The 17,848-nt window shown below is 33.9% G+C and overlaps 2 protein-coding genes and 1 long non-coding RNA gene across 3 annotated transcripts; all 3 read right to left on the bottom strand.

The window, feature by feature from the left end:
- On the bottom strand, positions 3,049-5,940 carry LOC105167447 (ATP synthase subunit delta', mitochondrial-like). The gene is made up of 2 exons (XM_011087170.2): positions 5,575-5,940; positions 3,049-3,752 (listed from the first exon to the last, which is right to left on the bottom strand). The coding sequence occupies exons 1-2, from the start codon at positions 5,824-5,826 to the stop codon at positions 3,408-3,410; spliced, it is 597 nt and encodes a 198-aa protein (XP_011085472.1). The 5' UTR covers positions 5,827-5,940; the 3' UTR covers positions 3,049-3,407.
- LOC105167435 lies at positions 6,772-9,292 on the bottom strand. Its single transcript, XR_002286993.1, has 2 exons — positions 7,438-9,292; positions 6,772-7,169 (listed from the first exon to the last, which is right to left on the bottom strand). It is a non-coding gene; the product is annotated as an uncharacterized LOC105167435 (long non-coding RNA).
- On the bottom strand, positions 10,078-11,875 carry LOC105167427 (KIN17-like protein). The gene has a single exon (XM_011087141.2). It carries the CDS (start codon positions 11,492-11,494, stop codon positions 10,295-10,297), a length of 1,200 nt encoding a protein of 399 aa, XP_011085443.1. The 5' UTR covers positions 11,495-11,875; the 3' UTR covers positions 10,078-10,294.

The following is a 17,848-nucleotide window of genomic DNA, read 5'->3' as shown; positions in this document are numbered from 1 at the left end:
GATCAGATCAGCCTGGTGCAACGTGATCCACTATGACTGGTGCAGAATTTGCACCATTGATGTCCAATGAATTATTATTACATTTTTCCTTTTTTTGGGATAAATTTTATCATTACACTTGTTAATAAGATTACGACGAGGATAGAATAGTAATTAACATCACCTTTAAGAGTGTACGGAAAGAGTATAATTTGAGTGGGGTGTTTTGTAGGCATATATGGTGATTTTATTAGATAATTATTATTAATACATAGTGTTTTTTTTTTTTCCTGCTTGCAGGAAAAAGAGAGAGTCGAAAACAACAATAGAGACATATGTCGATGACTAGGACAAAAAGGTTATAATACAGTGAGCGTTGTCGACCATTCAATTCCGATAGTAATTATGATTTAGTCGACGTGTCGAAAATTTACCATCATGCTAGCCACATAAATATTTGTTGATAGACTATCAAGAAGTTTGAAGCACAAAACATAAAGACACAGTCAAACAATTTAATAAATTATTCAATTTAGTACCCCAAAAATCAAACGCAACATGAAATTTTAAATTTAATTACTATAAAAAAATATGATTGATCAAGACGAATTTCAATTTAAACTATTAAAACGACCTTTATTACCAACACTTCCTTTGCTTAATCAAATTTTTAAAGTTTTATTAATGGTCTGAATAAAATCATGATTTTCTGTCTCTGAATAAATATATCTTTAAATAGAGTCGAAAAAATTCTCGACAAACCTCCTCCAATAATTAAGAAGCTTAAATTATTTTATTCAAAATAAATATAATATATTAGAGTCAGAACGAACAAATATAAGTCCCGTCAATACTTATTTATAAGCAAATATATATATGAAGGAAGGAAGAAGTTAATTATTGTAAGAGAGTTGATTAAGGTTAGAAGAAAGGCGACAAATAAATAATGAAAAGTGTGGATCGGACATGTGAGATGTAATAATGTTTGATGGGTCGCATCGAGAGGTGATCAATCATCTCATTTATGTATTTTGAGCCCCAAACGACACGTAGGGTGGTTTTGGAATTTGTCAATTTGGATGATGATGATGATGATGGTGAGAGGAGGAAGAAGGGTTTGCCAAGTCAGTGATGATGTATGGGAAATGGGGAATCCTTGTTTTCTTTTTTATATTCGTTCTTGGGATATTGTTGTCATCTTTATTAATAATAATTGTATGTTCCTGCTTTGTTGAACATGTGTTCGATGAAAGTCCTGAACTAAACTAAGGGGAGGGTGGGGTGGGGAAGACTTGAGTTGTGTTTGTGTGTTTGTTTATTGAGATGGTTAGGTTAGGAATAGGTGGAAGTGAGTCATGAACATGTTGTTATCATGTGCATATTTTGATGCTTCATTTTTAAAGTAAGTGCCATTATGTCATCACCCCCCTTTATTTTTCTTGGTGATTGTGTCATTGTTTGAGTGGTCATACCAAATTTTGGTATAAAGCTCAAAAGCATTTAATAATTAGTATCTCCAATTCTGTTTTTTTTTTTTTTCGAATTATATCAATATTTTCTAAAGTTAGATTAGAAGTTTATCAAAATTTTCAAAATAAGTTGAAGTTTTTTTTTATTTTTTTTACATGAGTTCATAAGATTTTAAAATCTTATTTTTTTTGCCTTTTATATAAGCTCTTTTTTTTTTTATAAAAAAATTACCAAATAAGTTTTCAACATCTTATAAACATGCAAACATCTTATAAGATATTTTAAAAAACTTATAAACTTAACCAAATACGCTCATAGTCACTAAAGGAACTTAATTGCCATCAAATGTTAAATTTGTCAAAATCCCTTGAAATATGGCCCAACTTAGCCAGTGCACAGCACCACCAACAATTAGGAATTAAACCTAATTACTGATTCAGTTTATAATTTAGTTATCGTCAACTTATAATACACTCATATAAAATAAAGAGTTTTTACGTTCTAAATGGGGTCAAACTCATAACATTCTAATGAAATATGTCTGTGAAATTTAAAATGGGAGATATGTAGTGAAACATGTAGATAGGTATGAATGCGCACCAACAATGTTTTAGCCTCATGCTTAAGATTGATGTCTCATGAACAAGTTTCAGTGTATTTTGAGTCCCAGAAAACGTGTAGGTATTTGTCCCACTTAATGTGAACTTATTGTAAATTTATTTTATTATTCATTAATTGAACCATGTACTTCTCATCCCCTATTTAAAATAGTTCAAATATAAGTAAACAGATGAATATATATAGATCAATAGATATATCTTATTTAGATATATAGAACTCAGCACCAATATGTGATGTAGATGTAGAGTCTTTGTTTATCTTTGTAATTGTGTTAGGTCCATTCACTTTTTTCTTGTGCCAAACTTTTCCAGCTACCAATCATATAGGGAAAGCTTTTAGGTAGCTTAAAAAAAGCTACCAAATGCTTTATATAAAGGATTAATTTCAAATCGTGGAATCAATGCCTATAAATCGTGTTCAGTGCTTCTACTTTCTACCTCTTTTTTATTTTCTCTCCAGGATACACTAATAAGCGTTTTTTATGTGTTCTTTTTTGCCTATCTCATTCTTGGCTTAAAAATTAGTTTATAATATACTATTTATTCTTTTTAAAATAAAGACTCCCCCCACCCCCCAAAAAAAATAAAAAATAAAAAATAATTACAGTTACACCCCTAATCTATAATCTATTTAAACAATTCACCTTATTTTGTGTAATTATAGAAACTATATCCGACAGCCAAAAAATAAAAATAATTTGTATAATATGTTAACATTTCTGGAAGGGTGTGTGTGTGGTTTACAAGGGTGATCTGTATAAATGTTATTGATATTTTTTATGAATGTATAAGTAATTTTCAAAATGCATGAATGATTTATGTAAATAGACTATAAATCATGAGGTATAAATGTAATTATCCCCCTCCCAAACAAAAAATAAAAAATAGTTTAGGAGGTCGAGGAATAAATGTAGTTGCTTTCAGGTCTATGCTATAAAATGGAGCATGCTAAAGCATAAATTACTGAATGATCATCAGCTAGAAACAAAACCAGCTTCCCAGGACATGGAAACGTATCATAAATAAACTGCAAGGACGCTACGATGCATATTTACAAGAGAAAACAATACTAAATGAAGTCCTAAATACTGGGAAGATTTAGGACCAAAGGAGGCCTGAGTCCATAGGTTTCTCCAGAATGGTTCTACTAGAATTTACAGAGAAGCATATATGTCAACCTAATAAACGATGACTAATAGTTTCGAACCTAAAACAGCACTATACAAAAAGGAGATAGTGAAGACTTCCAATTGTCGACAGAGCTAATTGATATTAGCATCTCCAGAGTAACAAAATGTCAGCTAATAAGTGAATATCAGAGAATTGATACCAAATGGACTATCCAGAAAGAGAAGAATGTAAAGTACTTAGAACGTCCAACCCAATTTGCGCTTCAGCTTTCTCCAGATCGGTTGAGGCTGCGCTCAGCTTTTGAGTGAATTCTTTGAAGTACTTTTGGACAGAATCTGGGTCGACTTGTTCAATTGGAACAGCCTCAATGGCGATTATATCAGTAACGGAATTTGAATGGACGAACACAAAACCACTGCTAATGAAGTACTTTGTCACTTCGTCCCCCTCGTGTATGGAAAGTAGGCCAGCTTTTAGTTCTGATATTGATGCTACATGTCCAGGGAGAATACCCATCTGCCCGGTGGTGGCAGGTACTATAACCATGTCAACCTAATGTGATGGAACGTAAAATGTTAGGTGGCAGACATAAAGGCAAAATGAGCAAGAAAAAAGCAGATATCATTAATGAATCCCTTCCCATCTTCGATGGGGAAAAACACGCCACGGATTATAAACATGATCTACCCACAGCACAAGGCAATGAAGTGGAATCACAAGACATCTCAAAAGTTTGCAAAAAGGTAAAACCTCCAAGTAAGTCTTATTATTATACAACAGGTAAGCAGAACCATGAGTAACAACTCACTACTGCATTTTGCGATAACACAAATAATAGGAACCTCAATTTCTTGAGACATCGGCAAGAATCAGGGCAAACAAAGGAGCATGATCCAATTAGTCAAAGATATTTCTTCATTAGCTCACCAGAGAGGATTACAAGCAAAGAGAACCATCTAATATATAAACTTGGCGATACTCTCTCTCTCTCTCTCCCCCGCCAGTGATACATAGCCCAAATCCACCAAAAAGAGAGGAAAAAATAGAGCGGGTCTGATTTCATCTAGAGTCCACAGATTTTAATAGTCAATATTTAACTTATTAATGTCTTGGTTGAACTTTTTAATTCTTAAATTTTGTTAAATGGGTGAGCAAGTGAATTTTGTGGAATCTTCCACCTAAAAACCAATTGTGAAGGCACAAAGAATGAACAGACTCGCATAAGCCAGTTAGGGATGCTATGACTCAGTAATGCTTGAAAAACTCTAATATTTATTTCTTAAGGGTCCATTTTGTACCATCATATGAGTAGTATGCCAGAGAACCTAAGAGGCTGGTCAGATCCATTGACACTTCTAACTCTATTCTGTTTTTGGTTCTCGTAAGGTTAAACTTACAATTTGACCATAACTTTTGTCACTGTTGCTCACAGATCTCGTTGCCTACGTGCTATTAACCAAATATAAGATTCAGCACTTCTTGCAGACCTCTTTTCTCTAGAAGTGTTAACCTCTCCTGGAAACCGAGACAACTAGAAACCAAAGGACCTTTGGTCATTCATTATGCATATCAGCGTCTAAGTGAAGACTCAGAACTCTATGCTTCTTACAACACTGAAAATTCAAATCTTTACTGAGACAAGGCTTTAGGAGAAGTCAAAAGAGATGAGGTCCCAGCTCAGACATCACAGAGTAACTATGTATGAGCTTTCGTGTCAAACATTCTCCATTAAGTTGTGAAGCAAACCCCAAGCAGGCACAATGTTGAACAAGAAATGAATAGTCCTAAACTGCAACCCACAGAAACAGAGTCTGTCTGTCACAGAAGACGAATGTTTTCAGATGAACAACCGTAAATCAGCTAATATCTTGATTCCACAGCTATAACAAAGAAATACACAACAAAGTCGTTAACGTTGAGTTGCAGCTTGCATAATGGTCTATACAACACAATGTGAAAACCATGGAAATGCTCACAATTCAAAATATGTTTAGAAGCCGGACCATATACAAACAATAATAAGAAAAGAACAGGAAAATGGACCAATCAACAAAATTACCAACTTACAATCATATCAGATTACGAGAAAGATTCTGCTACCAATCAAATTAAACAGACAAATATTCAAAAATAAGAAATTTAGAGATATATCTTCAATCTATATCAAAGTACTGGGGTCATATCAGTGCAAAAATTCGAAACAAGATAACGGAAAGAACAAAAAATCTAGCAAGGAGGTCAACTAATTAAGTGATAAGAGATGCCCAATACTCCACAAAACCCAAACACAAATTAAAAAGAAGGAAAAAAATCATCAGAACGAAGGAAATTACACATTAACCGTAAGAACCCGTAATGGATTAAAACAAAACACCTGTTTATTGGACAGTGCGGAAGAATAGTGAGAGACCAAGTTGATAGTGAGCTTGGAGGGAGTGGACGCCGCAGAAGCGGTGGAAGGCCGCGGCCGCATGAAGGCCAATGGGGTTCTGGGAGGGTCTAGGTTGGGCACAATTCGCCTCCAAGCTGCCATAAACAAGTCATCCGCCACCGGCTCAGTCGGAACCTCGGAAGAGGAAAAGGGGCGGAGGTGAGAAAGTAGGCGGACGGCGACACGGCGGAACATTGTGGTGTGGTGAAATGATCGGTCGGCTCGCAAGTCGGAAGGAAAAGAAAGAGGGTGGTATGTTTTGTCGGAATTAATGAAGAATAAGAGTTAATTACACCTCAACCCCTCTGGAAATATAAATTACATTTATCTCCTAAAAACTGTAGAAATTATATTTTAACACTCCTGGAAAAATATAAATTTGACTTTTATCATTGATTTAAAAATGCAAAGATAATTAAATAATAAAATTTTGCAAATGACTATAACGCCCCTGGGTGTATATTTTTTAAAATGGATGATTGTATTTGTATATTCGAAAGATTAATGTCTATACACAACTCTTTTTCCAATAATTTGAAACATTGTTACTACTAATTTCTAATTGACTAAAACGAAAAGCAAAAATACTAAATAATAAATATGTTCTTAGTGATATCATCGTGACTTTAGTGATGTGCGATAACTATATCAAAACCAAAATTTGAAATCTTAACAGCATAATGAGTTTCAAATCCATTTAACTGTTATTCTGCTATAATTATAATTAATCAAGAACGATCATATTATCCAAATTCCACCCCAACGCTAATAATTTCTCGTGCAATGCTTATATGGATTAATAGAGTTTTATCTTTTTTTCAATAGCACATTGCAATCCCTCACTTTGGCTAAACCTCCTCGACGGGCCTCTTCTTTGAAACATGTCTACAGACCCTAATCACAATCACGATAAAAAATGGCAATCCAATAATTAGAGTAAGAACAAATATATCAAGTAAAATGTATAGCCTGTTCACCAGGGATGTCATGTAAGATATCATCATCGGCACTCGCAGCTCCAATCTTAGTGGGAATCCTTGAATGAGGATATTGATCGTGTGCAGAGAAGTAAGAAAGCCTAGCGCGTTGAAGAACCAGAACACATCCGCTGAGTAGAAAGAAATTACGGTCCTCGGTGGAACTTCTACTGCCACGGACCTTGGCTGGGCGAGGGAGGCCAGGCCTTGGGGCCCTGGCAGTGACCCCAATGTCTCTTTTAACCTTCTGCATGCTTGGAGGGTTAAGTGTGGCTATTAGAAGGAGCATGTCTCACCTTGGTTGGGGTATCTCTTTGACCGTCATACTTGAACAGTTTCAAGAGAGTCCTTCTTGGGTAGCTATTCATGCCTGAAGGCTGTCTTGACAAGTCTATGGCTCGTAATCCTCCACCTTGCCTGATCAGATGTTCGATTTCAATGTCACCAACCTCACTTGGTACAAGTAGGACATCTAGGGCTGTACAGCCCACTTCATTCAAGGAATTCACTTCAATCCCTGAATTGGATTCAGGGCTCCTCTTAAGCAAGAGGGTCAAGGACCTGAAAGTTTTCATGGGTTACTCCAAATAAAAGCAAGACAACAAAAAGCAAGTATAAATACACAAAGTTTACAAGAAGTTCACTTATTTCCATCAGATTTGCCAACTTCTTTTCTGGTGGACCTATTTCACGGTGCTTATTCCTTTCCACTCTACCTGTTTTGTTTTTATTTTTTCTTGCTCTTTCCGTTTGTTTATATCGAGTAAGTATCGTTTCAACAATAATAACAACATAAGGCACTGCAATGAGTTACAAGTTGCCATATTACCTCATGCTGCTTTTTTGCAGCTGCAAGTTGCAAAATGGTGTTGCCTTACTCATCCTTCTTATTACGAACATCCCCCAGATTATGGGAGCTCTCTATATGTTCAATCAAAACTTTCAAAACATCAAACTTGTTACTCTTGACAGCGAGGTGTAGAGCAGTTTCTCCTCGAGATGTTACCATCTTAATGGATCCCACCCCAGCAAGAATCAGTTCTTTAACAACATCAACTTGACCTTTCATCAATGCATAGTGGAGGGGGATTCTTCGTTCTCTACCCCTGATGAGCATAATCCGATATCCACCTTCAGGAGCTCTTGTAAAATTTCTATATCCCAGTGGCCATAGCAATATGTATAGGACTTAAGCCATTCTGATCCAGTTCCCGAGTGAATTCCCTACCATGTTTTAGAAATTCATGCACGAAATAGACATGTCCGGCCAGGCAGGCAATGTGCAATGCACTATCTCCAGCAGTTCATGATATTGCAGCTCTCCTGAGAATAAGAGGATCAGATCTTATTGCATCAAGCAATAGTTCAACATTTCCTGTTTGTGCAGCCTCAAATAGCCTGCTATCCATGCTTAACCAGAAGTTCAAGTTTTTAGCATGTTACATACAAGCGAAAATAGATATATACCTGCTATTATGATCATCAGAATTCAAAGCAATTTGTCATCATAAATAACGGAAAGAAAAACATGTTTCTCTACACAGAAAAATAAAACAATATTCTGACTTAAATCAATTGACTGTGTGAGTAGCTTTCAGTTGGTCAAGTGATGTTTCTTGCAAGCAAACACTTCTCTTCACTTGTTGATTGTTGACCTTTTAAATCTACAATCTACAGTGCAAGAACTAGGCAATTCAGCTTTGCTGACCAAAGTAAATAACTAATGTGATGATGCATCTGTATCAGTGTGCTTGTCAAAGTTTTACCCTAAAAAATAAACAAAAATATAAAAAATGATTTAGTAGCTCACATGCTCAACATTGATTCAGAACTAAATAATGTAACCCAAGATGAAATCCTTCGGCTGTTGATGGCCATTTTTGTCGAAAACCAATCCAGCAGCCTTGCCACAAATATTGCCAAGTGGCAACAAACAGGAAAGAAAGAAAGAAAAAAAAAAAGAAGAAAGTCCAAAAGAAATAGGTTAGATAGCTTCAACCCCTCTCCACTACACAAATATCGTCAAGGATATTCATCCAAAGAACAGAAGAAAGAGAAAATTATTGTTGGGTCTCCTTCTCTGATATTTTATTTCAATTCATTTTTGCTCACCAACTTGCAAGCAAAACTATTGTCATTCTCATGCTTCACTGGAACAGAAATAGATTTTCTCAAGAAATGAGCATCACAAACCCAAAATCACCAAAGCAACTAGCCAACTGAATTACCACAGTTCAAAAAATTGACAGGTGACTTACATGCTGCCCCCTCATTAATGTATGTGATCTAAGTTCTAAGTTTTACCTAAAATCCATGCTAACAAAAACAGGCTCGATCATAGACACACATAAGGTCTGTGAATTGTGTAGGTTACATGCTCAAAAAGTCACTATGAGTGAAGTCTCAATTATTTCTGGTTTGACATACGAGCAAATTTGCAAAACTTAGAGATCTCCAAAAGGAATCTTAGACCCAAAATAATTTTTACAAATGGAAAACTGTGACTTTCCTTCAGAAACCTAAGGCCACCAATTGAATACCTTAATGCAGAAAATTAAACAAAGAGTGAATAAAATGTTTCCAGCTCCTTTTACTCTCTGTAGTTGCAGAGTTAAATAAACCAAGCACCGTTTCCGTACAAGATAATTGGTTTCAACAAAAGGATTATGAGACCGACATAGAGAAAGATAAGTCTCTTTACCTCTATTTGTGCCGGTGCCAAGCCCAGCACAGCTTACAGTCTGAGTGCCTTGGATGGATCAGACCAGACAGCCTCGGAGAAGCTGCAATATCAATATCAAGTAATGCGAAGATTGCATAATTACAGTGCACATACTGTCAACTGCGTCTTCTTGGACACTTTAGGTATCTCATTATCTAAGAGTTGACAAGAAGGAATAGAGCAGCATAATCAGAAACCACAAATCCGTAAGAACTTCCTCGGGTACCATCTATTCAGGAATAGTTCATTTACAAATACGCCCTATCAAAATGGGTATACAAACAAACAAACAAAAAACTCACTGAAGCACCTAGCTAGAAAGGCATTCTCAGCATTGAAGTTTCTCATCCATTAAAGAGTTTTTTCAACAATCAAATAGAGTAGTAGTGAATTGTTCCACACAATTTTCAGCTGATATTACCAAGGGACAGGACTCCCACAGTAGTACAACTTTGTCCCTCTCACCCTTCGATTTAAAAATCAGGCAACATGTCTAAGACAGCTAAAAACCTAGTGCACGACTTGCGAAGGAACATTACTGGATATCCTGTTAGGATGATGGGACATAATTCAATCGCATTCTCAGGTCACAATCCCACCAGAAAGAAGAGCGAGATAGTAATCACTTTAGAAGAGTTAACAATTAAGACCATCTAGAATTAGTATAACTGGAGGTACGGATTATAGATTAGGGTAACAAAGGAAACAAGAAGAGTCATGCAACTCCGTCCCAGTCTACATAAACAGTGCTAAAAAATCATTCATGCAAATTCCATACTAAATTAAGTGTTCATTGCCAAATCATACAACAAAGACATTCCATACAAATAATTTCAGCTCCACAAAGAGACACATGACAAAGTCTTATTTTCAAAAGGATGCAACAGAGCAAAACTTGTTCGATATAGGTACTCCAGGACCAGCAAACCAATTAGCATAAGTATACATCCATGATTGACATATGTCATTGCGCCAATTTGCATATATCTTCGTATTCAACAGCCTTTAGAACCCTTCCATCATATATTCCCTTCTCAATCTGCACCTTGGCACAGAACTTGTCAGTATCTATTGCTAGCAATCTTGCATGCTCACCACGATATGCCCCGTTAACAATCTTCACAAGGCCCCCTATCTGCGGAATCACTGTCTCCAGTTCCTCTTGATCAACCCTCAATACATGCTTATTCTCAAGCATCTCAATCTCCCCACAATACTTATCAATCACCTTGCGCACAACGCCCTTCTGCTTATAATACCCCTTATCTGCCAAAGCTTTACTCATAACCTTCACAATAATGCCTTCAAACAGCCAATAGTCTTTCCTATTGCTCTTCTCCTTCGCCTTCTCCTCCTCCCTCATCAACTCGTCCAAAACCGAAGCATTCTTAGCTGAATTCTCACCATCCCTTTTCCGCTTTGCATTCTTACTTTCGGACTCCCCCTCGTCAAACACCAACCTCGAACTCTCCCGCTTCTCATTTGACTCCACATTCTTCTTTGAAAGCCCTAAACTCAGCTTAATTTTCTTCTCACCATCCCCATCATTTTTCTCCAAAATTCTGGGTTTTATTCCCTCTTCTTCCCCACCCTTTGCATTAGGCCCCATCATCATCATCTGCTCTGCTCGCTCAATTTGCTTCTGGATCTCTTTCTCCTGCTTCTCCTCATCCACGGCATCCGCCTTAATCCTCTTATTCTTCATCTTCTCCTTGAACAGAGTCTCTGAATCTCGATCAATATACGTGATAAACCAGCCCTTAGGGGTTTCCTCAACCTTACACTTTCCAGTCCTCCCCAAATACTTAACGAACTCCGTCAGCGTGGCCCACTGAGTAGAATTCATGTGAATGTGGTGGCGATCGGAGATGTACTCGTTGTAGACAACGGTGGCGGCGACGCGGCTGAAGCGGTGGCTGCGCTTCATGTGCTCAAGAAAAGTAGTCTCAAATTCTTCGGAATAACCGCCGATGATTCGGTTGGGGTTTTGGCCGAAGACCTGCATCTGTCGCTGGTGGGACTCGCTCATACAATGGCACTTGAACCCGTTCTCGTCCCGGCATTGTTTCTGGCACATCTGGCAGTACCATCGCAGTTTCTGCAAACCCTTAGCTTTGATTCTGTTTGCGATCGCCTTTGGGGTCAAGAAGTCGTTCTTCGGCATCGAGAATATGGATTAGCCGATTGATGAAGGAATTAAGGGATCGAATAAGTTAGGGTTTCAGAATTGCTTTCGGGGTTAGGGTGGATGGGGACTCCAGGGATCTGGGGTTTGCTGAAGCGCTCGCCTTTGCTAAAACTTGGTAATTATTCAATTTCTTTCTCAGATGAATCGCTAAAATAACCTTAATTTATCTCCTATGTTGAACTTGCCACCACAAATTTACCTAAACGCAAACAGACTTATATTTGATGCCTTCATATAATTTAAATTTTTGTTTATTTTATTTAATCTGTAAAAGAGATTATATATTTAAGTCCCCAACAGACCAACTCCTACCCTAAGCACGACAAAGTTCCCGTTCCATAGCTGGAATCTATCCTCATCCACCACTACTCTCCCAAGAACCAAGGGAACTAAACTCTTTCAAGCCCTATAAAAGAGATAATCTCTCTTCGCTAGAGGGTAACGTTATCTCAATACTTGTATGCACAAATTCACTCTTGTTTGAATTACTCAACCACTAATTTACTACTTGCTATTTCACTTCTTTCAATTCCAATATTATTTTTATTGTTGTTTACTAATTTTAGCGTCAAAATACAAATATATTTTTTCAAATCCTCGTTCCAAATATTTTTAAAATATTAGGCTCAAATATCTCAAGTTGTACTTACTCGACTAATTTTTCACTCATATTAGTGTAAATGATATAAACACAAATATACGTTAAATATTTTAATGCAATAAATTCTTGAATGAAAAATTAGAGAAGAATATAGATATTTTGGCTTGCTAAGTTTAATTTAAATAAAATATAATAATTTGAAATATCAAAAACCTATAATTTATAAGCATTAAAGCGATTCGTATTGTGTGTAGATTTTTCCTTTTTTTTAAAAAAAAAAAATAAAATTCTCTTTGTTACGAAAATTAAAAAGGACCACACCTCACATGACACCAAAGAGTTTTACCCCTTAGGCCTGTTCTAGTTATTGTAATGTGTTCTAGAAACAATGTATTCGTTTTTGGGTAACAAATTTTATGCATATAAACTGTAAAAGTTGGTGGGCGGGGGGGGGGAATGGGTGGGGGGGGGGGGGGGGGGAATGGTACTTTTTATTTAAATAAACTTAACAGAGCAGTTCAAAAACAGAAGTCGTAAATCATTATATTATATTCAACTTTAACTTATTGTCGTAAATCATTATATTATATTCAACTTTAACTTATTTTCAGCAAGAAAACGAATAAACACTTAAATCAGACTATTGCAAAAAACCCTTTTAAAAGTGATTTTATTAATCTATAGATTAATTGCTTGACTTTTGAACCTGCTCAACTCAACTCACAACAACAATGAAGAGAAGAGAAGTTGTATGTTTTTGGTATTTTCTTTGATTTTTACCATAAAAGAGTTGCATGGAAAATTTTACTTAACACTCAGTTCATTAGGTTAAATTGGGCTGGACTAGATGCCCAATATTCCACCCCGATCAACTTTTTACAAGCAATTTGGTGCAGCCCATATTAAATATTTTAGCTTGTAATAACGTGCGTTTGTGCTGGATAGTATCCCGACCCATCAACCAAAAGTTTAATAGATGAAGCCGGTTAGACTGAAAAATTGAAAATGTAATTGCAATAAAATAAGACCAAGTGAATATATATATAGATAGATAGATACTGCAAAAACAAGTATAATATTGTGTAGCATGCTTTGGAAAACATTAATTAATGTCCTAAACAAATGTAAAGAATGTTTTGTTCCCCCATGAAAACAGTGTAGAGATGTCTGGCAATATTGTTGAAGAAAGAGTGATATTCTTCTGCAGTTTGGGAGCATGCCAACCTTCTTAATCAAGCATCATCATCATCATTACACACATACATACCCCCTCTGTGTGTCTCTGTGCTTGTCTCTCTTCTTGCTTATTGGGAGAGTAACAATATATATATATATATATATACAATCATATACCACACCCTCCTCTCTCTATTACATCAAGATTTTGATTTAGTCGCATATAATGTGTAAGAGGGTGTTTGGTTAAATTTAGTGTGAACTATACAACAAGTTTTTCTGAATTTTTGACATAATTATGAATACTCTCTCGTTATCTCAAAAATTATAAATATTTTTTATATTTAATAAAATTATGTAATCATTTAATGGGGGCCTAAAGTTTTTAACTTTGTTGTTGTTGTATTTTTTTTTAAATAAAATCAAAAAATTATAATAAAAAAAATCAGATAAAATGGATGGATGAATGATATAACTGTTGGGAAATGATGAATAATAAATTAGAAAATTGATGACAACATAATACTCTATACGCAATGCTATATGGTATGAGTATATCATTATTGTTACATAATTGAGGAGGTAATGAGAGAGTAGTAGTACCTAAATATTAAATATAGAAAAATAATAACTAATAATAATATGGGGTTAACAGGAAAATTGTATATTTCGTCCCATAATTTAGGTTTCAGTATGTTTTCGATCTCATTGTAAAAAATTTTGTTTTTCAGTCCCCCTACAAACTTTTGAAGGTAAATTATATTTTTCTATTCGAATTATGTCCGTTTTTACATTTTGTCATCGAAACTTTTTCTGTGCCTACTTACCATCTCAACTTTACGAAATTTGCACTTTGCCACATATGACCATTTTCTTTTATTGATTTTTCTGTCGGAAAAACATCATATCACATATTCTTTAAGTATCACATGTGCACGATATGCGATATTTTTTCAATAGGAAACTTGATTGAAAAACAGTTATAAATAAAGTACAAAAATTTCATAAAATTGATATAATAAGTTGACAAAAAAAAAGTTAAATGTCAAAATACAAAAAAGATCATAGTTCAAAAAGTAAAATGTAATTAACTCAAAAATAAATTTAAAAAAATTACATACAAATCACACGACAAAATAGAGAAAAATAACCATGCGAATTGCATATGTTATTTTCTATAGGTCAATAAAAATTGGCAGAATAATTAAAAAGTGAATATTCATATATATATATACACATATATATACATAAATATATATAAAAAAAGACATGATTTGATAATGGATAGTAATTTTTATCTCTCAAAACACAACATTAAACATATAATACTTATTTTAAATTATCTCCAAAAATAAATCCAAACATACATACTATCTCTAACACACACTTATTTATTTTTATTTTTCTCTCTCTATCTCCACAAAACACAGAGAAAACGAATCCAAACATTACGGTCATTTTTTAATGGAGGGTTAAGACTACCTTGCACAGCTCCGGGGTCTGGTTGGCGTTCATGGGCTGGACATCATTCTTTTCTCCTTGGAAATTTAATTCATTGTGGGTCATTATTTACTTCTGCTGTTCCTATACTGTGAATGTCTTAAAAACAATTTATTGTATCTCTAAATATAGTGAAAAAAACTAATTTTATATATAAATAAAATAATGCCAATAAATTTTTTTCCTTATTATTTTCCCTAAAAATATTGAAAAAAACTAATTTTATATATAAATAAAATAATGCCAATAAATTTTTTTCCTTATTATTTTCCCTTATTTGAAAATTTATTTATGCCAATAAATTTTAATGCATCGTAATAGTTTTTCATCTTTTAAAGAATTCATACAATGAACGAAATATTCAATCTAAAAAGGGGTAAAATTAAAAAATATATATATTAAATTTCTGTATTATTCTTCTAAAAAATGTCATTACATTTAAAATTTGATGAGATTCAGAGTCCAACCGACAAAAATTGACATGTCATGAACAAATTATTACAAAAACAATGGCTCAAACTTTAGGCAAAGGATCAATATTTAGATTATTCTCTTATTATTTTTTTTGAATATATATATATATATATATATATATGTGTGTGTGTGTAAGTTTTAGGATCAGCCATCAATCTATTGAGTTACTTTCCAAAAGCCAAAGTGCCCAAACAAGTCAAACTTGCTAGGCTTTTGGCATATAGCTATTTTTCACTTAGCTTCTCATCCACTTATTCTCACAAATATTCACCAACTTTCCAAGAAAATTTGGAATATTTTTTTTTAAAAAAATAAATAAATTATTTCATTGTTGTCATCAAAACTTTCAAAATAAATTATAATTAAATGCCCCAAAAAAAAAATTGGTAATGACTCGTTTCCAAATTTAAATTCATAACAATTTGGGCATTACATATTTTGCAAAATTACAATAAGCTTATTTTATTTTTTGAATATATATATATATATATATATATGTGTGTGTGTGTAAGTTTTAGGATCAGCCATCAATCTATTGAGTTACTTTCCAAAAGCCAAAGTGCCCAAACAAGTCAAACTTGCTAGGCTTTTGGCATATAGCTATTTTTCACTTAGCTTCTCATCCACTTATTCTCACAAATATTCACCAACTTTCCAAGAAAATTTGGAATATTTTTTTTTAAAAAAATAAATAAATTATTTCATTGTTGTCATCAAAACTTTCAAAATAAATTATAATTAAATGCCCCAAAAAAAAAATTGGTAATGACTCGTTTCCAAATTTAAATTCATAACAATTTGGGCATTACATATTTTGCAAAATTACAATAAGCCTAAACCAAATTTGTGCATTATGCATGTTCACGGATTGATTCAAGAAACAATATAGAATTATTATTTTATTTTAGAATGACTAATTGAGTCAATGCATATTTTATTATGATCGTTTAGGAGATTGATCCACCAAAAAGCTCATCGTGTTAAGCCAACAAAAGTGAGCTGCAAGTCAAGATCTTAACTCATGCAAATGAAACACAATGTGGGATATATATACATACAATGACTCAGGTCCAAAACTCTTTATTACAGGAAAATACTGCAAACGTGCGGTTCCATGTCATCGTTGGAGTAGAATTCTCAAAGTCTTTGCACTATATTTCAAGATGACCCGTAGTTTAGTTTCATAAATCTTGATTTAAATTTATTAAAAAAAAATCATTTATTCAGTATTGTGGTCCCTATTTGCACACTAAAAATTTATGTGAGTACTTATTAAAAAATATTTTAAAAAAAAAACTAAGTCATATCAACAGTGCACAAAACACTGCAGTAATATAGACTGATCCATACTGTTTGATATTTTCACATTGTGTAATTAAAATGGGTTTTTCCGTTTGAACAGTAGTCGCTTGAGAGACAAGTACGAGCATTAATGCACAAATAGCGACTCAAACGGGAAGAAAATTTGAGGGCATTATTGTCATTTGAGTCAACTGACTAAACTTATAGATGCGATTGTTCGTTCTTTAAGATAAGAGTATGCTATGTGCACATCAAAGAATTCAATTCGTCCGTGGCATCAATTAATGCAAATTTATTATAATTATTTTTACGGTATTTTAATACGCGCTCACACTTTGACGACACTTCACACGCCATAAAAATATTAAGAAAATCTAACCCAAAACGGTCAAATTAATGATAGTATACTTTTAAAAATTGATCAATCAATTTGTCACTGGTTAAAATCGAATATTGCCGCACTCATGAAGTGGGCTCGAATCCTTGTCAAGGTGCTCGATAGGATTAAATTCACATCCTAACATGTGTCTTGATTCTGATGTAGTTATGCATTGGTTCTTAGCGACATATGGTACAGTGATTCTAGCTAACACACATGGTTCAGGCACAATTCTTTAGTTTTTAAAGACAGTAGGTCAGCCATATGAACCGTGAACTATTTTTACATTTGTTGTAATGATTTTTTATACGATTGAATCTAAGTTGAATAAAAGAATTTCTTGTGTAGGTTTAGAATTATGATGTTTTGCTCAAATTTTAACATATTTTAGGAGCAAATTATATTAAAAAATTAAAAAAAAAAGACTAAAAAAGCAAGTTTGAGAATTTAAGAAGACGGCCTCTTCAGTCACCTACTTAGTACATTTGACAGATGAGAAGAGTCAATTTCCTGCAGATATATCCTGATGGACCCAAATATTCATGACTGAGACCCCTCCATAATTAAATAACATAATTACATTTTTACCGTGATAAATTAATTTTAGAAAAAATTACATCCACACTTTTTAATTTATAATTTATTTATATAAATTATTTTTTAAAAAAATACACATACACCCTCCAAAAATTACACAAACTACTCGTTTCTTTTTGTTCATGGGTGTTTTTTATAATTATGTAAAAAAAAAAGATTAAAAATAAGAAAATATAAATATAATTATCTTTAATTCATTTAATGACATTAGCCGGCAAATCACTTGCAATTTTTGTGTTGGAGTCAAATAATTAATTATGGGAACAAAAATTAATATTAAATATATCAAATTAAGTACTCG

The sequence above is a fragment of the Sesamum indicum genome, linkage group LG1 (assembly GCF_000512975.1).
Source record: "Sesamum indicum cultivar Zhongzhi No. 13 linkage group LG1, S_indicum_v1.0, whole genome shotgun sequence".
NCBI classification, from domain to species: domain Eukaryota; kingdom Viridiplantae; phylum Streptophyta; class Magnoliopsida; order Lamiales; family Pedaliaceae; genus Sesamum; species Sesamum indicum.
The sequence above is the reverse complement of the archived record's forward strand: the minus strand, read 5'-3'. Positions and strand labels throughout refer to the sequence as shown.